The 27,120-nt window shown below is 35.5% G+C and overlaps 2 protein-coding genes across 5 annotated transcripts in view; one reads left to right on the forward strand and one right to left on the reverse strand.

Moving 5' to 3' along the window:
- CAPN7 (calpain 7) overlaps positions 1-26,400 on the forward strand; it is a 40,605-nt gene extending 14,205 nt beyond the window's left edge. The window contains exons 7-21 of one of the 2 annotated variants that reach the window (XM_045903812.3): positions 2,347-2,473; positions 3,484-3,569; positions 4,791-4,884; positions 6,349-6,495; positions 7,699-7,805; positions 8,707-8,827; positions 13,270-13,414; positions 13,539-13,638; positions 13,934-14,069; positions 14,579-14,654; positions 18,593-18,738; positions 19,525-19,587; positions 22,528-22,658; positions 25,075-25,167; positions 25,260-26,400. In XM_045903812.3, coding sequence (XP_045759768.1) covers positions 2,347-2,473; positions 3,484-3,569; positions 4,791-4,884; positions 6,349-6,495; positions 7,699-7,805; positions 8,707-8,827; positions 13,270-13,414; positions 13,539-13,638; positions 13,934-14,069; positions 14,579-14,654; positions 18,593-18,738; positions 19,525-19,587; positions 22,528-22,658; positions 25,075-25,167; positions 25,260-25,404 — 1,717 coding nt within the window. In that variant the 3' untranslated portion in view covers positions 25,405-26,400. The remainder of the gene's footprint in view (positions 1-2,346; positions 2,474-3,483; positions 3,570-4,790; positions 4,885-6,348; positions 6,496-7,698; positions 7,806-8,706; positions 8,828-13,269; positions 13,415-13,538; positions 13,639-13,933; positions 14,070-14,578; positions 14,655-18,592; positions 18,739-19,524; positions 19,588-22,527; positions 22,659-25,074; positions 25,168-25,259) is intronic. The other variant, XM_045903814.3, reaches the window with a different exon arrangement.
- The window catches only part of SH3BP5 (SH3 domain binding protein 5), an 80,382-nt gene continuing 73,615 nt past the window's right edge, over positions 20,354-27,120 (reverse strand). The window contains exons 9-10 of one of the 3 annotated variants that reach the window (XR_010410639.1): positions 26,936-27,112; positions 20,354-26,570 (exon numbers count right to left, since the gene is read on the reverse strand). Coding sequence is in view for 1 of the 3 variants with exons in the window: in XM_064588191.1 (XP_064444261.1) it covers positions 27,060-27,112 (53 nt within the window). In the remaining 2 variants the exon portion in view is untranslated. Of the gene's footprint in view, positions 27,113-27,120 lie in introns of all 3 variants that reach the window. The other 2 variants (XR_010410635.1, XM_064588191.1) reach the window with 2 other exon arrangements.

Genomic DNA, 27,120 nt, shown 5'->3' on the forward strand with positions numbered 1-27,120 from the left:
AAGTTGTTAAATCTGTCTCAGATTTTAAAATAAGAATAGAATCTAGCTCATAGTGTTACTGTGATCATTAAATTAGTTAATAAAATATAAAGCACTTAGTGCTTATTACATTGTTATATAATAAGGGTTAACTTAGAAAAATAATTATTTTTGTTAAATTCTAAATTATATTACAAAGTTTGGTTTTACATTTCAGATACTTCAAAATGTTTAAAATAAACAAGCAAACAAAAGTTTATCCCTTTGACCAGTAATTTCACTTCAGGAGACCAGTTTGAAAAAGTGTTCATAGTAGTCAAAGATTTATATAAAAGATACTCATCAATATTGTAATTGTGAAAGTGTGAATCAGTTATTCTAATACGCTCTTAAATGGTTATATCTGAGTAGGGATATAAACTTGTAGTTCCAGTCTTTGTGTAATAAGATAAATCATGTTTTTAGTGCTTGTATAACAGAACATCTATAAGAATAATACTACACAACCATGAACAGTCAGGTTTTCAAGAAATTAAATAACATGGGAAAATGCTTACAACATAATTAAAACAGTAAAATATGATACCATGCAAACTCCCTGAATTTAGGCATAGCACTTGTGACAGTTGGAATTTTACATATTTTGTATAAGATTACCTAGTGCCAGTCCTCCATACTGGATTATGTTTCATAAGGACAGAGACCATGTCTCTTTTAATTGTGCTCCTGTGCGTAGTGCGATGTCTGGCATCTAGTAGATACTCAGTAAGTACTTGCTGAATTCATTAAATTTGGAGAAAAATCAAGAATAAATACTAGGTTACTCTAGCAAGATTTTTCCATTCTTGTTTTCTAGATTATTTTACAGTAGAGTAATCAGAAGAAAAAGTAACAGTAAATATTTCAAAATTCAAAGGTAACAGACTGATGAAAAGGGCTCTACAATTTATGAATCTTTGGTTAGAAAGATTGAGTGATTTTTAAACATTTTTTTTTCTATTCGGCTCATGTGTTTTTAAATCTTAAAGTAAGCATATTGAATATAAATTATATTTATAAAATATGTTTAATGTCTTTAAAGTTATAAGAAAACACTGAATTTGATAACTTAGTGGTGACTTTGAGAGAACAGTTATTAAGGGATCTTGGATTTACTCTGTATTCTCATATGGCAGGTTGATAATACAAAGTAATTAAATTACAGATTTGAATTAAACTTTTTTTACCCTAGAATTTTTTAAAATTTAAATTCTTCTAAATTTGTTCGGCTCACTTTCTATTTACAATCAGCTACTGTTCCTACACAGGTACCAAAATGTCACCAGAACACTGGTGGTTCTATGAGATGATCATCAAAAAGTTTGAGAAGTGTTATATACAATAGTCTAAGAAATTTACATTAACCTTGGTTTATTAAACATTTACAGATGTCCTCTAATGAAGAAAATGTAGGCGTTTGTAGATCACAAATGACCACAAAAGCACCTTTCTCCTACTGTTAATATTTTTTTAAAAAACCATGTTATATTTGCCTCAGTTTGCATACCATAAACTTTGTATTATCCTAGAAATCTTAGGAAACCTGAAGACTGTTACCCTTAGAAGAGGTTTGAGGAAAGATGGGTGTTTTTTATTTTGTGCTATACATCAGTCTTAGAGAAATACCACCCAGCATATTCCCAACACGCAGTCAGAGGGTAGTGGGTAAGAATGTAGATCTGGCACCCAAGACCTGGATTCAAATGCCGCTACTGCCACTTTTTAGCTATGTGACCTTGGCAAGTCACTAAATCACTTTTAAGCCTTTTCCAGAAATATTTGCTTTAATGGAATTGTTTTAAGGATTAAATGAATAGTGTGTATAAAGTACTTTAGCATGATGCCTGGCACATGGTTGTTAATGAATAATTAACTACTCTCATTGTTAGCCTTGGAGAGAAGAGTTTGTCAAGAGCCATCGTAAGGATCTGTAGCTTCCTAGATCCTTTTGAATTGAATCAGCTTGTATTATTGTTAATGGTTCCATTTTATTGAAACTGAATTTTTTGAATATAACGATGCTAATGTAAACTTTTAAATTATATTCTTAAAGTAAATATAAGTGAATTTAAGTTGCTTTCCTGTTTGCAGTTATAAATTTATACTTTTTTAATCGAGAAGGATGAGCACATTGACTGGATTCATGGTTAAGTGTGAAGAGCCAGATTTGACCAGAGCATTATTTTAGGATGATGTAATAGCTATGATCATTATACCAAAAAAATAAATAAATAAATCTCTAGGAAATTTAATTTTGTTTTTGTGTCATTTTTAAAGATTAATTTTAGTAGGAGTAATAATAGTATTTAATTTTTATTATTGCCTCAGCGATAGATGGGGCAAGCTACCATTATCACCTAAACAAAAAGCTACATTTTCCAAATGGGTACGACCAGAAGACCTCACCAACAATCCTACAATGATTTATACTGTGTCCAGTTTTAGCATAAAGCAGGTAAACATTTTATATAATTTTATGTGAAAGCTAACATTTTGAAGTAATTTGAATGTAGATTTGGGGATTTTTTTTGGTTTTTATCATATATTTAGGTGCATGAGTATAATTGGAAAAATTATTCTGCACACTTTGACTTAGACATACTGAGATAATATGAGTATGAATAACTGGTTTGAGCAATTACAGATTTTTATATAGACCCTGTTTATCAATATGTTCTTGCAGATGAGAAGGTTGAGGATCTCAGCTTCACCTTGATAAGAGAATAGATTTTTTTTTTTTTTTTTAGATTTTTTTTTTTTAAAGATTTTATTTGAGAGAGAGCACACAAGTGGGGGAGGAGAGGGAGGAGTAGAGGGAGAGGGAATATTTCAAGCAGACTCCATGCTGAGCATGGAGCCCGACACGGGGCTCAATCTCCTGACCTGAGCTGAAACCAGGAGTTGGAGGCTTAACCAACTGAGCCACCCAGGCACCCTGAGAATAGATATTTTTAAAAAAGGAAGATATTAGGCTTATTTAAAAGACTTCAGTGGTGTAACAACAATATGGTTTTATTGCAAATTTTATTCAGTTAAGTTTTGCATTGAAGTACAGATGTCTTCCAGTTAGTATAAAAATAATGGTCCTGAAATACTATGATCAAGAATCTTTTGATGTGCATATTCAGTTTAGTTGGTCATATTATAATAAACTTTAAAAAATGCCTTTAAATTATCATTAAAAACTTGTGGGTTCAGTAAGTATGCTTTTATCCTGTAAGAAATGTATCATCCATATTTATTCTGAATTAACTTTATTGAAATGTTTTAATCAATTTTTCTAGGATTTGTTTGAAGAAAATATGTATGAGTTGGCAGTATAGAATTTCTGTTTATTATTTTGGTATTCAACAACAGTTAACTCAGTCTAAAAAGTTGGCTGCGTAGGTGTAGTGCTTAAATATTGTGTAATGTTGAAATTACATTAATGAATTAGTTAATATGTTAATAAATTCTTATTAACAGACAATAGTATCAGATTGTTCCTTTGTGGCATCACTGGCTATCAGTGCAGCTTATGAAAGACGATTTAATAAGAAGTTGATTACCAGGTAAAATTTTGTATTTGTCCCTTTAGCCCTTTTCATATAATTATCTCGACTAGAAATTAACAGCTTAGGTCTTATCTGCGTAGAAAGTGAAGAAGCCATATTACTTAGAATATTGTGGCCCTATATGTTAAACAGATGATTTGTGAATGTGGAAAGATTTCCTAAAATAGTCTAAGAATGTATGCACATGTATTAATATATATGAAATTGGTATGTTTTGAAATAAAATTGGTCAAAGTAAAATCATACTTATAATATATGGTAGCCACCAGCCACATGTGGATATTGTATACATGAAGAGGGCTAGTCTGAATCAAAATGGGCTGTAAGTGTAAAATGCATCAGATTTTGAAAACTAAGTAAAAAAAAAATACAAAATTGGAAGATATCTCAAATTTTTATAGTGATTACACATTGAAATATGATTTTGGATAAGTTCGGTTAAATAAAGTATATTAAAATCTCACTTTTTTAACTTTTAATATGGCAACTGGAAAATATAAAACATTTCTTGCGGCTAGAACTGCTTTAGAATGTACCGAAATGTTACTGAAATAGCTTTTCTCTCAATTTTTTAAAGTTTTATTACTAAAGATCATTCATTGTAAAAATTAAGCATTATAATTTTTCAAGCATCTTTTCCTGAGTGGTTTTTTGTAAGTCCTAAGATTACAAAGGTAAATTAAACACAGACCTTAGTTTCAAGCTATTTGCCGTCTTGGATAAATAGATCATATAAGTAAATAATATGTAGTGTAAAAGAAAATTGATACTGATAACAAATGTCTTATTAGATAATTTTGTGTGACTTTATCAGAATTGTGTTAACTTTATCTCTGTGAGAGTTGTAGTTAGTTGCCTTAGTTCTTGTTAATTGAAATGGTCTCTTCTTGAACCAGTGAGAGAAGATTATTTCAAATGGCATAAAATATATCTGCTTAATAGAAAATTTATTAGAGTATATAATTTAAAACTTAGTATTTTTCAGAGTATTGTGAAATTTATGCCCTGTTCTATTATCTCATATTTTCTTTATATTAAATAAGCACTTTGATTAGGGTGAAATTCTTTTCCTAGGCCTATCATAGAAAAATATTATCATGTTTATTTTTATAAAATTGCCAAGGCAATAGCATATGTCTAAATAAAATATAATATCCTGCATAGTAGTTTATATTGAATATTAATTTGGTATTTCAATATTTATTTTCCTTACAAAAGCATAATTTACCCTCAGAATAAGGATGGTGAGCCAGAATACAATCCATGTGGAAAGTATATGGTAAAACTTCACCTCAATGGTGTCCCAAGAAAGGTGAATAATATCTCTCCCCACCCCAACCCCTTCTCTCTCTCTTCCCCACCTTTGAATATTGAATAGAATCATTAAGAAATGTTATTTGTGTAAACATTTAAAAAGATTTTGAGTCTGGTGTTATGCATATTGCTACCAGTAACATCATATGTTAGTAATTAAAAATAAAAATTAAGAAAGTTTTTAAAAATGGCTTTGGGAAATTTATAGAAAGTTTCAAAAAGTAACATTGAGCTAATGATTACTAATGCTTAAACTTTAATCTGATAACTCTTAATGGATTAAAAGGAAAAGGAAATCGGGCAAACAATCTATTAGGTCACAAGAGTTTATATGTATTCATAACCTCACACCTAAGAAGCTTTTAAAATTATGTTTTTCTTTGTGAAATATATATAGTCTGAAATTACACTGCTTTCTTTAAGAACTATGACTTGTGTAATGGCCTGGCATTGTTGGGATTCTCTAGCTTTTGTCTACTCAGAGGTCCATGGATCAACATTAGCATTTACCGATAATTTGTTAGAATTGCGAAATTTTAGGCCTTACCCTGAGCCTACTGAATCAGAATCTGCATTTAAACAAATTCCTGATGCTTTCAGTCTGAGAAGTTGCTCAGTGGCTCAGTAATACTCAAATTTTGGTTATGTATAAAATCACGTGGAGGGCTTAAAACACAAATTCCTGCCCTGCACCGCCTTCCCCCCCCCCCCGCCCCCCTGCCGAGTTTCCAGTTCAGAATTTGTGGGGTGGGGCCATGATTTGCATTTCTAACAAGTTCCCAGATAATGCTGGTGCTGCTAAGAAAACCCTTTGAGAACCGCTGCTCTAGCTGATTACTTAAAAATTAAGCAAAATCATTGAGCATGGTTTTTCTGAACTGTAGTCTTTAAATAATCCCTTGTTTAAAGAATCTTTGAAAATGTAGTTGCATGATCCTCCTAATAGTGTTAGATCAGAATTTTTCCTATCCTCATTTCCCAGATCACTTTATAAATGTGACTCAGAAACTGTGTTGTGGTGATCACTTCCTCTATTACTTAAATATATCTTTTGGCCATAATGTTCTACTTTTACAACTGTACATAACATGAGTCTTTTTGCAGGTTTAGGTTAAAATCACATGTAGTAATATTGTTATTTACCTTAATAGTGAGGCCCTTTTATAATTATTTTAGATATAACGTACATTTCTAGAATCTGTAATAATTTTGATGAGTATAGGTCCATTTAGCCAGTTGGCTCAAGGTTATCAGGTGACAGGAAGATTAGCCTATAAAATGGAATAAAGACATTGTATAATATTTTATAATTGATCAGATTCTAGAAACATGAAGCTGTCATTACCTTAATAGGCATATTGTGCCTTTTATTTCATCTGTATGAAAGGTGTTTTTTTCCTTGATAGGAAGGATTTTAAGATATTTTGTACCACCTAAGGTAATTAAGGTTCTCTTTCTCCAGGTGATAATTGATGATCAATTACCTGTTGATCATAAGGGAGAATTGCTCTGTTCTTATTCTAACAACAAAAGTGAATTATGGGTTTCTCTCATAGAAAAAGCATATATGAAGGTCATGGGAGGATATGATTTCCCAGGATCCAATTCAGTAAGTATCAGGATGATCCAGATACAGACTTATGCTATCTAATATGACTATTTTAAATTTGAGAAATTATAGATGATATTTTTGTTTAAAGGAAAATAAAACAGGAGTATGAACCCCTGAAAAATGTTGATCGGTCACCTTGTTAAGGAAAACTGTATTTTCTTTTACAAGGATAGTGCATTGTAAAGGATTCAGGGAAGCCTAAAATGTATGTCTGCTGTCATGCTGAGATACAAGACCAGTTAGGTACAGTGTACCTTTCCAAAGAGGTCTCTTCAAATCAAAGGAATGTGTCCTATTGTCATCCTTACGTATGTTTTTTGATTTGTAAATTCAGGCTCAAGGAGTTTGTTTTTTAGTTTTTCCCAATCTTAACACTGCTTACCCTACAAAATCGACGGGTATACCAGTGTCCTTTAGTTGGATGAGGTAGACTGGGCTTATGCCAGAAATTAGATTCGTATAACTTTGAATTATGACAGTACACAGCCTTTGGCCTTAGAAAAGGTATGTAGCCATTCTTAGCCTCTTTGCTTGTCTGTAAGATGAGGATAATACCCACCTCTCAGAGTTGTAAAGATTAAATGAAGTAATGTATGCAAGTCGTCCATGGTTCATAGCTGGTTAGTTTTCCCACCTAGTACCAGGCCTCCTTCACTCTTCTGGTTCTTATAATGTTAGGCAAAGAATGTATAGGTCATGGTTAAATGCAGTAGGATATTAAAATTTCTTCTTGGCCTACAAGCTCAATTGTTCTGTTTCTCAAATATTTTTATAGTTTAGTTTCTAATTCAGTGCCTTTTAATTTACCTAGTACAGTATAGAGAGAGAAGGAATTAGAATATCTGTAAGACTTTAGAAAAGTGTCTGTCCTAAGAACTCACTAAATGGTGAGTGACTGTCATCATCATTATTAAAGCAGCTTTTATCTATAACATGTTTTGAGTTTTCATCATATTTATCGGTAAAACAATTGTTGCATTCAGGAAAAACAACGGAGATTATAAGGAATAGATAAACTTGTGCTCAAATCCAGGTAGGAATTTGAATTTAAAATGAAATCTGTTACTGGTCTAAAACAGCTTACTACCCTGTGATTTATTCTATCATTACATCAAATCAATGAGATTTAATAGCTACCATGTGGATTCATTAAAGAGCTCGAAAACAATATTGACAGTCCTGAAAATGTGTTTGTTGCAGAATATTGATCTTCATGCACTGACTGGGTGGATACCAGAAAGGATAGCTATGCATTCAGATAGCCAAACTTTCAGTAAGGATAATTCTTTCAGAATGCTTTATCAAAGGTAAACATTCTCTCTCTCTCTCTCTCTCTCTCTCTCTTTGGTAGTAAAAGAGGCTATTTTTTAAAATTCATGCCTATTTAGAAGAGAAATTGCAAAGGCTGCGTTTTTAGTTATTTAGAGAAATTCTGGTTTCATTTATTTTGTTTTCGTATAAGTAATCTCTACGCCCAACATGGGGCTCAAACTCCATGACCCCCACGTGCTCCACCCACTTAGTCAGCTAGGCACCCCCAGGAAATTGTGTTTTTAAAATGGACTTCACTTTATGTACTTGCTATGGCCGGCCCTCAGTTATCCTCACTGATTGTTAGAATTAATCCAGATTATAAATAATCTAAAACATTGGAATCTGGAATATGTCATATGGACAAATTGTTTTATACTTCCGAAGTACTTAACCAATTTGAGGGAAGGTGGAAAAAGAGAAGTCTGAGAATATAAAGAGGAAGGTAGCTTTTAAGCCTTAAATGAATAATCCACAGGTAGAGACGGGAAAATTGTGCAATAATACACATTCAGTAGTGAAACTAGAAAATTTCAGTATATGTGCTGCCGAAGCGAGCATGTGAAACTAGAAAATTTCAAAGATTTGACAAAATGTGTTTGACATCTTCACCTTTATTTGTAAATCATTTGAAAACTTAGCGTTTGCTTTCCTTCATTGATAAGTTTCTACCTGATTATCTAAAACTGGAGGAGGGTGGGGCAATGTGATAATTTATCTGATGCATTGTGAAATAGAAATATACCTTGTCCTTTGAGGAGTTTTGGGAATAGCCCATTTTAGAAAAGTCGTCAAATTTGTGGAAATTCTCATATAAACTCTTTAGACTAAAGGAAAGATAGTGTGATCTGATGGTATAAACGTGTTTTAATTATTTGTCTGTTGGGGTCATTCCAGGTTTCACAAAGGGGATGTCCTCATCACTGCATCAACCGGAATGATGACTGAAGCTGAAGGAGAGAAGTGGGGTCTGGTTCCCACACATGCATATGCTGTTTTGGATATTAGAGAGTTAAAGGTTTTGCTTTACATTTTTTTCTTCTTTTCTCATATCTGATAGTAAGACATTCCAAGGATCCCAAATAGTATATTAGACCTTTTTTTTTTAATTTTAATTTTAGGTGCAGTATTGGTTTCTGGAGTAGAATTCAGTGATTCATCACTTACATAAAATACCCAGTGCTCATCAGTAGTGTAATAGACTAGAATACTGACAAGTCAAGTTTTAGATGAAGTTTTAAAAATCATTCTACCTATTACATTAAATAATGTGACCTCAACCACTGGAAATTATGAAATAAAAAGATGGGAAATGTAATGACAATGATGTGCAGATATTGATGACAAAACAGAAATGCCTTTTGCCTCTTTTTCATAAAAGTAAAGGGTTGAGGTAAACACACAGCCCTCAAGGTTCTGGGCTATTTGCTGGTGTTGGGGGCAGTCATAGCGGTAGGCTCTAGAGCATGGTAGACATTCAGTAAATATTGATGAAAGGACAAAAAATAAGAGAATATCTGTGAATAAGAAACATGCCAATGGATTTGCAAATGTTTCTCTTCCTAGCAGCCCTTACATGGTCTCAGACATTTCAGACTCTTTCTCTGCTCAGGTGTTAGAATGGGTGACTTCATTACTTCTCAGGTTATTGATTAGCGCTTTTTATCTGAAAAATAGATCTGTTCTATGGATAAGAAAATACAGAGATTGTTACGGGAGAATTCTTTTTCTCTAATGATATAGAGTACCTAAGCTGTATAGTCACTGGAAAGTTTAACTAGCCACGTGTTCCAGTTTCCCCTGCTTAAACTTACAGAAGGAAGTAGTGATCAATCAGCAATGACAGTGTTCCACTGTGTATTAATTAGATTGATTTTCTTATATGGCACATAGAATTATATGAATTATGAAGGCAGTAGGGACCTGCTGCAACATCAATTTATATGTCTCAAGGCTTTCTAAATCAGCCACTATTGTATCCCTAACCATTGTGTATAGAATAGGGTGTGCCTTTAAAAGTAGTATAAAAATTGATTACTTAAAGCAAAAAAGTAAAAACATGTAAAATTGAATAAGCTGAGAGATTTGTTTGTTTTAGAAATGTAATTTTCCACAAACATGAGTCAAAGCATTGGCCATAACAGTTGCTGTTATTTAGTACTATGTGTATGTTATTTTATTCTTAAAACATCCTGGTAGGTGACCAGGATGCCTGGGTGGCTCAGTTGGTTAAGCGTCTGCCTTCGGCTCAGGTCATGATCCCAGGGTCCTGGGATTGAGTCCCACATCAGGCTCCTTGCTCAGCGGGGAGTCTACTTGTCCCTCTGCCTGCCACTCCCCCTGCTTGTGCTCACTCTCTCTTTGTCTCTGTCTCTCTGACAAGTAAATAAAATCTTAAAAAAAAAAAAGTAAATTAAAAACCATCCTGGTAGGTGATCAACAGTGAGTTAATAGCAAGATAATTAAATTTAGATAATGAAAGTCAGTATAAAAGTAAGCTTGAATTTGAGGAAATTTTCTGTGAAGATTGTATCATTTACTTTGAATAATGCTATTTGTTCTGATGTTCAGAGGAAATGAGACAAATAACATGTTTATGAGAAAAATAGGCACCTGTGGTTTGACCTAAAAACAAAACATGTAAAAATTTGCTGAATGTCAGTAAATTAAGAATTTTAAATAACAGCCATTTTAGTCAAAAATCAGAAAGCACTATTTACGTAGTTCTAATTCTACATGGGAGTTACTCTGTAGAGATGAAGGCATTTTAGAGCATGTATAGTTGAAGTAAACTGTGACCCCGAGACAGGTTTCTTCACTGTGGTGTAATGCTCTCTGTTCATATGTATGCTTTATGTTCCTATCTTAATTCTGTGCAAGTCACTGAAGCAGCATTATCCAGCTTGAGAAGACATCTCACATTGTGGAGCTGACCCCAGTTTCTTTTTGCTTACATGAACTCTGTAGTCAGGGTTGATCTTTATCTAAAGGCTTCTTCATGTGTTAAAATTTATAAGGGTTTTCACCAGTATCTTTGATTAGTTATATACTTGATGAGTTCCCTGTGTTCATCATTTTTTTCGTAAAGATTTTATTTATTTTGAGAGAGAGAGCATGAGCGAGGGGGAAGGGCAGAGGGAGAGGGAGAAGCAGGTTTGCAGGCTCTCTGCTGAGCAGGGAGCTTGATGGCTGTGGGGCTCAATCCCAGGATCCCGGGATCACGATCTGAGCCGAAAGCAGACGCTTAACCGACTGAGCCACCCAGGTGCCCCTGGGTTCATTTTTTATCTTATTTTTGCTGTCTGTATTTTGAGAGAGTTCCTTAGTTCTGACTTGAATTTAAAAATATTTCCAAAAATATTTATCTTATTTAGGCATTTATCTCTAGAACCTCTTTGTGCAGATAGACCTAATCTTAGACTAAAGGTACTGCCAAATCTTCTACATTTGTGAATTTCTTCACTTAATAAGATTTTATTAATACTTATGTGAAAATGTTATCCTTTTTGTTTGCCTCTAACCACCTTGAGTATTCTAAGATCTTCACTTTTAGTTTCAGCAGTCCTTTTGGGTCATTTTGTTGTCTCCTCCTTGAGGTTATATTCCATAGTCTATTGTGAAGCTACATCTCATTTCAAGCTGCTGTCTCTAAGTCCAGCAAGTCTTACCAAGGGATTTCTGAATCTATTCAAGTCTCTTCATTTGCTGCCACTTGGAAATAACTTTGAAAATGGGATGTTTCATCATAAACCAGATCCTTTTTCAGTCTAACATTTCTTCCCCTATTCAGGGCCTCTGAATTACAGGCTCTCTATCCAAACAAAATCTACAGCTCCTTCTTAGTGTCCTTAAATGTCAGTAATGCCTGGGACCTGCCCCAAAAGAGCTTAGCAATTTTCTCTCCTTTACAGTCCTTCTTTAAGAAGTGTTAGAGTTCTGAAATAAGGCAGATTTCCTGCTTATGTAGAGCTAGGTTTTATGAAAAAAATAATAATAATAATAGAGTTAAATATCTGTGTGGCAGGGGTAGAAGTGGACAAGTGGTAAGAAGAAATTGAAAAAAGGAATTTGAAGATTCCTGAGAGGAATGAGTCGTATGTCAGAAATCACATCTTTCCCAGGCCATGATTTGCCACATTTATAATAGCCGAGGAATGTGTCTTTCAAAAATGTCCCCCAAACAGTTTGACATCATTAGAAAATGAATACAGTTTCCTAATTTGACTGCTTGAGATAAGACAAGTACTCTTTTGGATTTACAAGCTCTTTCGATTTTCTGAGTCCAAGTAATGAGTTCTGTAGACACACCCAGTATTTGTTGAGCACTTATTAACCTTAACACTCTGTTTTATAAACTCAGTGGAGACTTCTGAAAAAGGACAGTAGTGTTAACATTTCAAGGAGTTTACAATCTCATTGGGGAGACAAGACTCATACATTTGCACAAGTAGGAAACAAGATAGGATATTATTTGTTTTGAACTAAAGTAATACGGAATGTTAGCACTATAAAGTTTAGAGAAGAGGTAGTAATTAAAAGAAGACAATTACTAATTGCTAAGTACTTTGCACATGTTACTTCATTTAATCTTCACAACAGTGTTCTAGGAGACATTATAATCTTCATTTTATGTGTGAGTAAGCAAATGATCAGAGAGTAAATGACCCACCCAAGGTCCATAAAGCTAATTAATAGTAGAGCTGGCATTTGGTCACATTTCATTTCTGACTCTAAAGTCCATGTTCTGTTTCTCTTCTTAACTGCTTCAGTCTTCACTGAGAGATAGTGGAGGAAAGAGCTAAGGAGGATCTGAAAGGATCTGAAGGGAGGAGGGTGCTTACAAGGGATCAGAGAGGGCTTTCCAGGAAAGGGGGACAGCATGGGTAAATGCCTTTAGAGGTAAAACTGAATAAGGATTATTTGTGGGGATGATGAGAGAAAAGACTAAATTAGAGTGAAAGATATATGCGGTATGAGTACTGGAAAATAAAGTGGGGCCAGAGCAGAGTAGGCTTTGAAAGGATAGGAAATTCTTGGTGCTCTAAGGCAGCACTGTCCAAAAGAACTTCCTGCTATGATGGAAATGTTCCGTATCTGTGCTGTGCTGTGCATTAGCTACTAGTTATACATGGTCCTTGAACACTTGAAATGTTGCTAGTGTGACTAAGGAACTGATTTTTAATTTTTTATTTTAAAAAATTTTAATTTTAATTATCACCTGTGGGTAGTGACTACCATATGGACAGCATAGCTCTTGGGAATAGGTAGGCATTTAGTTTTTGATCAGATATGTGACCTAGTGAAAATGTTGATTAAAGAATATTGTAAGTTGACTTGGAAAGAAAAGTATTGATCAGTATTCAAAATGCATCCTCTCTTAGCAAATGCATGATATAACTAATAAAAATTTGGTAAAACTGTTTTTGCAACTTTATCTCCTGTTGTTTTTTTTTTTAATAGGGGCTGCGATTTATCCAACTGAAAAATCCTTGGAGTCATTTACGTTGGAAAGGAAGATACAGTGAAAATGATGTAAAAAACTGGACCCCAGAGTTACAAAAATATTTAAACTTTGATCCTCGAACAGCTCAGAAAATAGACAATGGTAAAAATATCTTTTTAATTTTGATATCATTCGATCTTTAAATAACATAATATGAAATGTATTAACTGACTGAAGTCATTTGTCATTAAGATATTTTATAGATTAACAGACATCTAATTTTCAGGAATATTTTGGATTTCATGGGATGATCTCTGTCAGTATTATGATGTGATTTATTTGAGTTGGAATCCAGGTCTTTTTAAAGAATCAACATGTATTCACAGGTAACTTTTTGCATATTTCAGAATATGCTTTATAGTAGTCTCCACTTTTTTCATGTAAAATATAAGGATTAATTTATGATGACTAGCTTTCTTTTTGTCATGCCCACAGATGACTGCCATGTAATAGTTATTTTGTTTATATGCTATTCTGGTTACGCCAGAAATTTTTTAAGCAATAAAACAGAAATCCTGATAACTTAGTTATATTAGAAACACAAAACTTTTAAAAATGGTCTTCTGTTTTAGCTCAATGAGAAACTTAATTATTGCTTTCTTTGTTGACTTTATCTTTTAGTACTTGGGATGCTAAGCAAGGACCTGTGAAAGATGCCTATAGCCTGGCCAACAACCCCCAGTACAAACTGGAGGTGCAGTGTCCACAAGGGGGCGCTGCAGTTTGGGTTTTGCTTAGTAGACACATAACAGACAAGGTACTGATCTCTTATATATCCCATACAGAAACTTTAAAAAATAGACCATTGTGAAGAAGATATGTAAGTTGGTCACCAGCCTGTTTCATTTATGCAGGTGGCTTGAAGATAGTTTTGTATTACATAAATGAGTATTTTCCTCTAAGGAAATTTATATACTTAAAATCTTGAAGAAAAATGTGAATTTATGCTTGTCAGTGAGGGTTTTGAGCTTGATTATGTGTGCTTTAGGTCTTAAGAATATTAACATTAAAATACTCTGAAGGGGGTTTGGAGATGTTAAATCATTAGGCCTGATTCTGTAAAGCATAACCATAATCTTAATAGCCTCAGAGTCTTAATGTATTATTTTATACAATGTGGTCATCCATTGAAATGAATTTAATTCAGAAAAGCGGTTTTTATAGTACTAAGTAGCTGAAATGCTCTTAAAATTAGCTTTTTTTTTCCCTACTTAAGAGCATTTTGGGCCCATTTTCCTAACTACATTGGATTCTTTGTACTTTCAGGATGATTTTGCAAATAATCGAGAATTTATCACAATGGTTGTATACAAGACTGATGGGAAAAAAGTTTATTACCCAGGTATGTTTAGTATTATACATTCAAACAAACATTAAAATTTTATTTGCCTGATTAAAATGACAAGCTTTATGTAGATATATGCAGAAGTAATGCTGATAGACTAATAAAAAACCATTCGAACAGACGTGCTAGTATTTATGCTACTTTTGTGTTGTTTTGATTTGTTTTTAATTTAGAGATCTCAGGAATTTGGGATTCCTATATTCTTGCGTATTGCTGTCAGAATTTTATTTCTAAAACTTAAATCCTTTTTCTCTCATCAAAAATTCTGTGGTTTTCTGTGGACTCCTGGATAAATTCTAAGCTCTCTGGCATGGTTTGTAAGACTTTTGATATTCTGACCTTAACCTTCCTGTTGCCTTTTATCTCAGGCCCCAGCTTTTCATATTACCCTCAGTGAGGTACTGACTACTGAACACACCATGCCCTTGCTTCCCCTCTTTTATACAGTTTCTTCTCCCAAGTATCTCTCTCCTCCCTGTCCTCTACCCACGTACTCCTCTTACCCTATTCTCTGTAATGAACATGGTTAAGATCCAGCTTATATGTTATTTCCTCTGTGATAACCTTTCTGCCAGGCAAAGTGAATCTTTCCCTCTGCAGGGCTCCTGAGGCATTTAACAAACTATATTGAAATCACTTTGCTTTCACATTTAAAAAAAAAAAAAAAAAGTTTATCACATATTAAGCGATAGGAACTGTTAGTTTATGTTCTTGTTGGAGAGACAGAAATAAGAAAAATACCAGGTAGTGATGTGTGTGTAAAGAAATAAGTGAAGTCATGTGTTTGTGACTGATGGGTTGCTTTGGTTGGGTGGCCATGGAAGGCCTCTTTGAGAAGGGATAAGAGGAACTCTGAATGACAAAAAGGAACCAGTCCTGCAAAGAAATAGAGGAAAAAGCATTACAGGCAGAGGGAACAACAAATGCAAGGACTCTAAAATGAGAAAAAAGAGTGTTTCTTAGAAACAGAAAAAAGGCCAGTAGGCCTGGGGTGGTATGGTATCAAGAGGTCAGAAGGTATGCAGGCTCAGATTACATGATGTCCTATAAGCCACCCCAGGGTTTGGATTTTGTTCTAAGTGTGACAGGAAATCTTTAGAGAGCCTTGATCAGGAAAATGACATGATACAAATTTTTTTTTAAAGACCATTCTTTGGGGCGCTTGGGTGGCTCAGTTGGTTAAGCGACTGCCTTTGGCTCAGGTCATGATCCTGGAGTCCCAGGATCAAGTGCCGCATCGGGCTCCCTGCTCAGCAGGGAGTCTGCTTCTCCCTCTGACCCTACCCCCTCATGTGCTTTCTCTCTCTCTCTCTCTCTCTCAAATAAATAAATCTTTAAAAAAAAAAAAAAAAGACCATTCTTTATAGAATTATATTGGCAGGGGCAAAATATGGAAGAGAACCAAATCAGTGATTTTGAGAAAGTACTTAGCATAGTAGGAGTAGAGTGGAGTTGAGGAAGAGTGGGCACATTTGGGTTTCAGTAGGATTGTCAGGACCTGAGTTGATGTAGGGGGCAAAGAGGGATCAAGGATGATTTCTGTCTTTTTGGCTTACTTCATAAAAAGCTGCTTAACATTTAATGAGATGGGTAAGAGTTGGCGGGGGGAGCAGTTTTGTTGTGGAGTAAAAGCACAAAGTTAGGGTGCCTGGGTGGCTCAGATGGTTAAGTGTCTGCCTTCGGCTCAGGTCATGATCTCAGGGTCCTGGGATCGAGTCCCGCATCGGGTTCCCTGCTCAGTGCAGAGCCTGCTTCTCCCTCTCCCTCTGCCACTCCCTCTGCTTGTGCTCTTCTGTCTATCTCTCTGTCAAATAAATAAATAAAATCTTTATAAAAAAAAAAAGCACAAAGTTAATTTTTGGTTTTGTTAGTTATTTAAAATACCTATTAGATATCCAAGTGTAGAAACCAAGGAAACAATTGGGTTTTGGGTAGAGCTCTGAGATATGGTTAGGATTATAGATACAAATTGAAGAATCAGGGGCATATAGATGCCTTTTGAAGATAGGGCTGTATATACTGCTGGTGGAGAGAGTTGTAGGTACAGAGATGAACACCCGGAAACTAACCCTTGGATTCAGACATCTTAAGGTTAAGCAGAGGAAAGTTACTGCAGAAAAATTAGAACAGAGTACCTGAGGAAATAGAGTAAGATTTGTATGACCCAAGGGAAGACAGTGTTTCATGAGGGAAAGAGTGGGCAGCTGCATCTGTTGCTATTTTAGAGGTAAGATTAGGTTAGAGAAGAAACAATTGGATTTAGTGTCCTGCAGTCATTGTTGACCTTAACAAGAACAGAGTTGGTGGAGAGGTGGGCTTAGAAGCCCAGTTGGATTGGATTGAGGAAAGACTGGGAGGTAAGGAAGCAGTTATTGACAGTTCTTTCAAGAAGGCTGTGCAAAGAAAGCGGTTTCGTTAAGTCTTGTTTCATTTAATCAGAGGAAAACATGGTATTCATCCCCCTTAAACCAGGGGGAGGGGCGGGGAGGGTGGCGCGCGAGCACGGGGAGACAACAGGCCCTGATTCCTATCGGTCAATATCTCTTGATATTCCGAAATGGGCATGGCACGTAGTATTCCAAGGATTAAAGGTAAATTAGCCAAATTTCCCATCTTTCATAAGTTGGCCACTATACAACCAAAAAACCACAAATATTGTGAGTATATATTCCTAGCATTAAGATGTTTATATGGCTTTTGAACTTCAAAAATATTTTTGTTATACTTTTTATTTGGATTTTTTTTTTAAATGATGCTCCCTCTTACATATAATGATAATGCCTTTTCAGAAAAAAAGTACGTTCTGGTTTACAGTTTTATTTTCATCACAACACTTTGAGGTGAATTTAAAAAACACTCTTCTGTCATTCCCTATTTGACAGGAGAGTAAAACGGAGGCACAGAAAGTTTAAAAATCTTGTCCAAGATCACAGATACGCCCTTTTTCTCTTCATACTAGATCACACCACTCTAAGCATTAGAGACTTATTACCTGTTTGAGATACTGAAATGTTTAGTTTTTTCAATAGATGTAAGTATTTGGTGTTCCTAAATAAGCTAAATGATATAGCATTGATTTTAAATGACATGTAGTAACTGACATGCATGAAATAATTTTATTGTATTGGCCTTGATTGCAGTGAGACATCAGATAATATATCAGGTAGCATTGTTTGTAATAGCAAAATATTGGAAATAATCTGTCAGATTGTCTGAATAACTAATGGGGGTATAAAGAAGTCATATCCATATGATGAAATATACAGGCAGTTTTAAAAGGAATAAACCATATCTATATAGAACGTGAATCTTAAAAACATGTTGAGGGAAAAATGAAAGCTTTAAAATAAGACATATACTGTCCTTTTTTTAGATATATGCCCACGGAAATAATATTCATTCATTTTTAGGGATGTGTGTGTGTTAAATTCTGGAAAGATGCCCATTAATCCATCAGAGTGGAAAAGAATAAGACTAAGGGTGGTGTTTAAAAGGGACTTTGTTTTATAAGGAAGATAGTATGACCCCCAGAAATGTTAATTTAGTTCTGAATGGTGGGGAATATAGATACATTTTTATATACTACTTTGTATCTTAAAAAATTTCCTCAAAATAAAAAAAAAGTGCCAATCTTGATTTTTTAAAATCCTCTATTGGAAAAAATTCCACATAGGGCTAATAGGAATTATACCTCATTGAATGTATTCCAAAAGATTGCACTTACTTATTAGAAATTACTTAAATTTTTTAATTGTTTAATTACAAAGTTTTAAGTTGAAATTGAAATTCTTTAGTACTATTATATTTTAAAGATAGACTCAAAGGGGGAAGGATGTCCGTCCATTTAATTTTTTTTGCTATCATGACCTACAAAACTTAAATTTAAAAACTACAGAAACTAAAGTATCCTTTTCTGTAAACCTACTTATTTGTAGGTGACCCGCCTCCATACATTGATGGCATTCGAATTAACAGCCCTCATTATTTGACTAAGATAAAGCTGACCACACCTGGGACCCATACCTTTACATTAGTGGTTTCTCAGTATGAAAAACAGAATACAATCCATTATACTGTCCGGGTGAGTAAACCAACATACAGTGACAGAACACAATAATATAAAGTATATAATGTGCTCTGCTTCATAAGTGGGATTAGCTATGGAAAAAATTTCTGAAATTGTTCTCTGTAAATTTTTGTGTATATGTTTATATTAATTCAGTATTATGATGCTTCCCACAGAAAGTAATGCTTTTGAAAAGTAATGTTTTTATTTTGAATGACATGTTGAATGAATGTTTTAGTTTTCAGAATAATAGTTTAGTCCTGAGGTAATGTGATATGTTGGACTAATAAATTCTATTTCAGAACAAGCAGTTAAGAACTCCTTTATCCAATGTAATACTTTAATTGACTTAAAAAACACAACTTTGAACTCTGTGAAAGGAAATCAATTGCCTGTAAATGTATTGCTCTCTTATAGCTGGGCAGGTTAGTTGGTTGGTTGGGGTGGAGGGAGGTTATTGTAATTTTGTTCTGCATAGGTTTTTTTTCCTATCAGTAAGGGAGCTCAATTTGAATAGATTTTTAGTGATGGAAGGGACATTGGGAGGCTGCTTCCACCCCCTTTATTCTTCAGACGTAGAAACCAAGGCCTAAGGAGATTGCCCTGAGTCACACACAGTAGCAGAGAAAGCCAGAACAAGATCCCTAGCTGCTCAATTCCCAGTTCCTTAAACCTGTGTACAGAATAATGACTTTAATGTATGCCAACTAACTTTTCAGTCTTCCAGTATATTATTTTGTTACTTTGGAGTTTTTATAAGCATAAACTTTATCAGTACAATATATTTTGTTTTAAATCTAGGTATATTCAGCCTGCAGCTTTACTTTTTCAAAGATTCCTTCACCGTACATCTTATCAAAACAGGTAAGAATTCTTTTTCTGGGTCATAATAATCAGAGAAATCTTAGAATTTTCTTGGTTTTCTCCTTTTCTCATTTTATTCACATTTAACAATTTTTTACAAAATAAAAACATTCTGGACTTGACAGTAATACAAGGAAAATGTAAGTGGTCTCCAGTCTGTGTTGGAATACAAGATCTTCAATGAACAACATTTAGTGATTCTGTGGGAAGAAATAAAACTCAAAGAAAGAAGATTATGCAGACTTTGGTCATTAGGGAAGCGTTCACCATGTAGATGAACCTTTATTTTTTATTTATTTTTTTAAAAGATTATTTCAGAGAGAGAGCGTGCACAAGCATGAAGGGGGTAGGGGCAGAGAGAGAAGCAGACTCCCTGCTGAGCAGGAAGCCTGCCACGGGGCTCCATCCCAGGACCCTGGGATAGTGACCCAAACTGAAAGCAGCTTAACTGACTGAGCCACCCAGGCGCCCCGTAGATGAACCTTGAAAGAGTTAGAGACTGGTTTTGCAGGGTGGGCTAGATGTGTAGAGGAAGATTTGAGGGAGAATTCTTGGCTCCCTTGTCAAATATTAATTGACCATATGCTTGGGTTTATTTCTGGGCTCTTTATTCTGTTGGCTTCTGTGTTGTTTTTATACTGTCAGTACTGTCTTGTTTTGAGGACGATAGCTTGAAATCAGGAAGTGTGTTATCTCCTGCTTTGTTCTTTCTCAGGAATTCTTTGGCTATTCAGGGTCTTCTGTGGGTCCATGTAAATTTTAAGAGTTTTTCTTCTTGTGTTAAAAAAAAAAAAAAAAGGTCATTGGAGTCCTGATAGGGATTGAATTTATAGATGGCTTTTGGTGTATTGACATTTTAACAATATTAACTCAGCCCATGAACATAGGATATCTTTCCATTTATTGTGTTATTTTCAATTTCTTTGGTTAGTGTGTAATAGTTTTCAGATGACAGCTCTTTTACCCCCTTAAATTTATTCCTAAGTATCTGTTTTTGATGTTATTATAAATGGGATTGATTTCTTTTTCAGAAAATTCATTGTTAACAGAGAAATGCTACTGATATCTGTATGTTAATTTTGTATCCTGCAGCTTTACTGAATTTTTTAATCAGATCTAATAGTTTTTTGGTTGAGTCTTTAGGGTTTTTCTATATATAAAATCATGTCATCTGCAGATGGAGACAGTTTTATTTCTTCCTTTCCAGTTCAATACATTTTTTCTTGTCTGATTGCACTAGCTAGGACTTCCAGAATATGTTGAATAAGAGTGCTGAGAGTGGACATCCTTGTCTTGTTCCTGATCTTAGAGAAGACGCTTTCAACCTTTCATCATTGTGTGTGAGGTTAACTATAAGCTTGTCATATGTGGCCTTTATTATGTTGAGATATGTTCCTTCTATTCCTCATTTCTTAGGGAGGAGTTTCTATCATGAATGGATGTTGAATTTTGTCAGATGCTTTTTGTGTTAAGATGATTGTAAGATTCTTTCATTCTGTCTCTTGTGACATATCACATTGGGCTGATTAGCATATGTTGAACCATCCTTGCATCCCTGGGGATGTCTGTGTTTTCATATAGTTCATTAAGCTTCCTTAAGGATTGTTCTGCATTCTTTGCCTGACAGTTCATAGATCTCCATTTTTGTAGGGTTATTGGAGTGTTAATTCGTTTTTTGGTTATTTTGTTTGTTTGATGATGTCCTGTTTACCTGATTTTTTGTGATCCTTCGTTTTTAGGTTTGTAAATCTGCACATCTGAGTGATTAGGCTCACTTTCCAGCTTTGCTGTGGCAGGGCCAGTTTTCCACCAGTTAGCTTAGTTCGGGTTTCTGGGTGTGTCTGCTGGGTGTCCTTGGGCAGACATCCAAAAAGAGACTTGCCCAAAAAGAGACTCATTGTGTGGGGACCTGCACTGAATTCTCTAGTCAGGTGAGGCCACCAGTTTTGCTCTGCAGACAGGGCAAACCCACAAGCTGTGCTTTTTGTTCAAGTGCCACTATAAAAGGCCTGTTAGGTTATGCAGCTTCCCATGTGCTCTGGTTCGGTTCCCTGGTCAGAGAGGCTGAAGGCTGGTATTCAGTGATGAGCAGGCCTACAAATCAGATTCCCTGCCTGGGCTCAGCAGGAGACGCATCTTTGTTGTCTTGACACAAGCCCACCTACACTCCAAGTTCTGTAACCAAACTGGGCCACTGGCTTTGCTCTATAAACTATTGGTTCTCCTTGCCTCTTGGCTAAAGTGCCACTGGAATGCACAGTATCTAGTAGTTGTCACCAGCCCTTCTGGTCAGATGGGGCTGGAAGGCACTCTGTACAGCAGTTGGGGCTGTGACTCAGCTCCTTGCCTGGGTGTGGGCAGTCCAGGCTGTAGGGCTGGCAAAACTCATTTGAGTATCCAAATCAGGCAGATCTGCATCCTGCCAAGTTCCTGGGATTACTGCTTGGGCACTGCAGGTATGAATTCAGCCTGCCGAGGTCCATGTGCTGGTTGTTGCAAGCTCCACCCTCTTCTCTGTCACAGATTCCCCTGTAATCCTCATGGTGCGAGATCAGGTAGGAGCTTCTGCAAAGCAAGCCACAATGCCTGGGGGAAGCTTGTTGTCCACTGGAAGAATCAGAACCTCAGGGGAGACATCTCTACATGGTGCTTTGCTGGCCTGGAGACAGTGCGGTCAACACGTAGCTGCTTTTCTTGTCCTTCTAATGCAATCTGTCTTGGTCTCTGTGGTGCAGGAGGGTGCTTCTGCCTCACCCCCATGTTTAGGATTTTCTCAGTGCTATCCTCTTCTGGAATAGCTATTATAGTTGTCCTTGTGAACGGGAGCAAAGCAGGAGGAACCTGTTGCCACCTTGGTGACACCATTCCCTTTTTAAAGTCTTTAAAGTAGAATTGGAGAATGGGAAGTTTTGTTAATACAAAAACTTTGTTTTATTAAAGATTAATGGAAAGTGGAGTGGCCAGAGTGCTGGAGGATGTGGAAATTTCCAAGAAACTCACAAAAATAACCCCATCTACCAATTCCATATAGAAAAGACCGGGCCATTACTGATTGAGCTAAGAGGACCAAGGTTTGTGATTAAGTAACTTTCTTAAATTAATACCATTTTAAAAATGAGATTAATGGAACAGAATAGGGTGTTTTGTTTTGTTTTTTTAAGATTTATTTATTTGACAGAGAGAGACACAGCGGGAGAGGGAACACGGAGAGTGGGAGAGGGAGAAGCAGGCTTCCCACGGAGCAGGGAGCCCAATGCGGGGCTCGATCCCAGGACCCTGGGATCATGACCCGAGCTGAAGGCAGACGCTTAACAGCAGCCACCCAGGCGCCCCCAGAATAGGGTTTTGAAACAGACCTATGCATATACAGGCACTTGATTAATGAAAAAGATGGCATTGCAGAGGAGCGGGGAAAGGATAATCTGTTGAATAAATGTGCTGGAATAATTGAGTATTCATGAGCCAAAAAGGTAATTAGACTGCTGTCTCACATCAAATCTAAAAAACTTTTGCAGCTGGGTTACTAATAAAAGAAATATCTTAATGACTTCAGGATAAAGAAAAGTTTAAGACACAAAGCACATAGAAAGATTTGTAAATATGCTACATTGGTTATTAAAAAAAAGTCCACCATTCAAAAAATAAAAGCTTGGACAGGCATGTCATAAGAGGAACAATCCAAAATGGCTAATAAACCATTGTAAGAGCCAAACCTTTGTAACAACCCAAGTGTTCATCAGTGGCATTAAAGATTATAAAACAGTCATAGAGTCCTGCTAACAATGAAAGTAAATTACAGCTACCCAGAACATGATGGATAAGTCTTAATGCTGAGCAGAAGCCATACATAATAGAACATCAACTGTGTGATTCCATTTATATGAAGTGAGGAGCAGGCAAAATGAAACTATTATTTAAAGATGCATGCTTAGGTTGTCAGACTATCTAAAGGCAAGAAAGTAGGGGAGGGGTTTGGGAAGTGGGTGAAATAGGTGAAGGGGATTAAGAGGTACAAACTTCCAGTTGTGAAATAAGTCAGAAGGATGAAAAGTACAACAGAAAATATAGTCAATAATATTGTTGCAACGTACAGTGGGTGCACTCACTGGTGAGCATAATGTAGAGAACTGTCGTATCATGGTTGTACATCTGAAACTAACATTGTATGTCAATACACTTTTTAAAGAAAGGCAAGAAAAAAATGTGAGCTCTGTGGGGACGGGAACTGTAGCAAGAAAGGCACGTACAGGGACTTTTGTGTTGATCTAGGTAGTGACAACGCATGTGTTCACTTTACAGGTTATGTAGGCTGTATGTTCTGTGTACATGGTGTTCTTTTTCTCAACTTAAAAATGTTTAAAAAACAATAAAAATAGTACTTTTAAATAAAACGACTTAATTTTGCCCCTTTACAAACTATTTCAAAAACTAATAATCCTTTAGATACGGTTAAGCTAGTTTTCTACAGTTTGATAGATGAAATAAGGTATCTAGTTGGTTTTTGTATTTAATTCGTAGATGGAAATATTTGATGTAAAAGTGTTTGACAATGTGTAGCTTTTGCTTTGCCTATTCATGTCTTTTGCCCATTTTTCTCTTGGAATTGTCATGGTTTTCTTAACTGTAAGCATGAATAGGGATCTGTATCACATATTTGCAAGTATTTTTCCCAGATCATCAATTTTTTTTCCCCACATAGAGAAAAATTTTCATTTTAAAGTAATCAAATCTGTCTTTTCAGATTTCTCACCCCAATATCAAATTTGTACCATATTTTTTTTTTTTTTTAAGATTTATTTGAGAGAGAGAGAGCACATGAGAGGGGGGAGGGTCAGGAGGGTCAGAGGGAGAAGCAGACTCCCTGCCGAGCAGGGAGCCCCATGCGGGACTCGATCCAGGGATTCCAGGATCATGACCTGAGCCGAAGGCAGTCGCTCAACCAACTGAGCCACCCAGGCGCCCCCATATTTTTTTCTAGTTCTTCTGTGGTTTACTTTTTATATCTATATGGAATGTATTTTTATATTTGGTGTGAATACAGTGTAAGTTCTTTTTCCTAAATTTGTCACCTCATCACCATCTAAATAATCCTTTCCCTACTAATTTGGAATGTCATGTCTACCATATGCTAATTACTTCTGTAAATTCAGATTTTATTTCAGGGCTTTCTCCTTCCACTTATTTTGCAAAGACAGTATTTTATCATTTAAATGTAACAGTATTCTCTGAGAGCCTGTGGTAAAAATAGTTTAAGTAAGTTTAGTACTAAATCATCTTCATAGCTTCAATTAAAAAATATAAATGGTAGATCTTGTATAATTAAGAGTAAAAATAGTATATGCATGTGTTTCAGCGTGGTTTCCTCCTAAAGCTTTAGAAAGCAATATACTTGATTTAATAGAGTATCTGCACTTTACAGACTGCACTTTTGAGACTACTTAATAACAACAGTAATTGGTTTTTTTCATTTTTTTTTTTTATTGTTAGGCAATATAGTGTTGGATTTGAGGTTGTAACAGTGTCCACGGTGGGAGATCCCGGTCCCCATGGCTTTCAGAGGAAGTCTAGCGGTGACTATAGGTAATGTTAGCATTTTGACTACATCTAATTTATACTTTACTTTTTGTGGCATCATTTTTTGTAAACTTTGTTCTCATTTTTCCTGCATGTAGGTGTGGGTTTTGCTACCTGGAATTAGAAAATATACCTGCGGGGATCTACAATATCATTCCTAGTACTTTTTTGCCTAAACAAGAAGGACCTTTTTTCTTGGACTTCAATAGTATTATCCCCATCAAGACAACACAACTTCAGTGATGCAGCTTTCAAGCATTTACTGGATTCTCTACTTACCAGACATCAGCTCTTCGAATGAGGACGGAAATCCTCAGGACCCTAAACAGAATTAAATCTCTAAAAAGGTTACAGTGGGATCTGGTGCTCAAGTCAGAGTGTTTAGACGTGTATATAGTCAGAATTACCCTAAATCACTCAGAAGTACTATTTACACAGTTTTGTGTGTATAAGGAGTTGGTGTGCATTGAGGGGCCACACTGTATAAACAGATTGTGGAGGATTAAAGGCGATGCTCAGTACAAAGCCTTTGCTACAAGAAAGAGAATAGAGACCAGATAGGGGACATGACTCATCCACTCACTGGGTGCAACAGTAGGCTGGTATAATATTCTGAAGTATTTATATTTGTCTTTTGGCAGAGCATGTTGTAAGTTAAACCTGCTTGTGTTGTGACTCTACTGTATGTCTTGGGCAGCTAATTACCAAATGAATCATGTCACCATAACAGATTTTAATTGTGTTATTTATGATTTTTAATGTTTGTTGCCCAGATGTTATAAAAGAATAAAGCTTTAAGAAATATTTTAACTTAGTTAACAATGAAGGTTGTTGGACTTAGGTACCTGTCTCCCATTAACTCATGTAAAGAGAACTGAGATATATTCACTATTGCAATTCTTATTTTTTATCAGGCTTAATGAAGGTAGTAATCTGAGACACTGAAGAAAGACATTAGAGTTTCGTTTGTTTAGTCTTTTAAAAATTGCTCTTCTGGTAACACTGAAAAAAAAAAATACCATATATTAAATTTTCAGATGTAATTGGGGTTGTATTTGGAGAAACTGCCATGTATAAATTCCTAGTTTACATAGAAATCCATGAGAGCAGAATGATGCTCAGGATTTTAAACGTCCAAAAATAAGGTGGAATTTTTCATTGTCTCTACTTTATAATTACCACAACTTTTGTATTTCTACTACTTTTATTTGAAATAAAAATCTTTATACTTATGGAAACTGCATAGTTTAACCTAGAAAGATTATTAAAGGGCTTCATCTAGTATGTTCCATCTAAAAGAACTCATTATTTACATGACAATTAGGCTTCAGCAAATCTGTTTCATATTCAGGATAGCGATCCCACTTCGGTATTTAGTGCTTTCCCTTTTAGGTGGATTTTCTGTGGCCCTTTAAAGAAAAATTTAAACACATGATTGGAACCTTGTATATTAAAGATACTATACAGGATGCAAACAAGTAAGACCTAATTCCTGCCCTCAAAAACCCAATGGAGACCTGTGTATGAACAGTTTAAGATTGAATTCTGTTACAACAGAGCTCCAGATACGGTGCTACAGATAGAACACAACAGTCTGAATGTCAGTCAGATGCACATTAGAATCACCTGGGGGAGCTTTTAAAAGTTTAGTACCTCAAGTGTACCCCAAATGATCTCAGGCTCTAGGACCAGAGAACAGCCGCATTCTTCAAGCAAGCTTCCCCGGAGATTCCGGTGCAGCAGAGGTTGGGAAACACTCCTCCGACATAATCACCTTGTCTTCATTTTCCTCATGCTGTGTCTCCTTACTGCTCAGTGTTAGTGGCGGCAGCAGAATTCTAACTCAACTCTGGTCATTTGGGGCTTAAATTACTGGGATCCAGGACCTTAACTGGAAGTTAGAACAGATGACCACTGCATGCCATGCTCTTCCTTGTGGCAAGAAGGTTGCCTAGAATG

This window comes from Mirounga angustirostris, unplaced genomic scaffold (assembly GCF_029215605.1).
Source record: "Mirounga angustirostris isolate CCGP_5_RB_7025 unplaced genomic scaffold, mMirAng1.0.hap1 SCAF_1, whole genome shotgun sequence".
NCBI lineage: Eukaryota > Metazoa > Chordata > Mammalia > Carnivora > Phocidae > Mirounga > Mirounga angustirostris.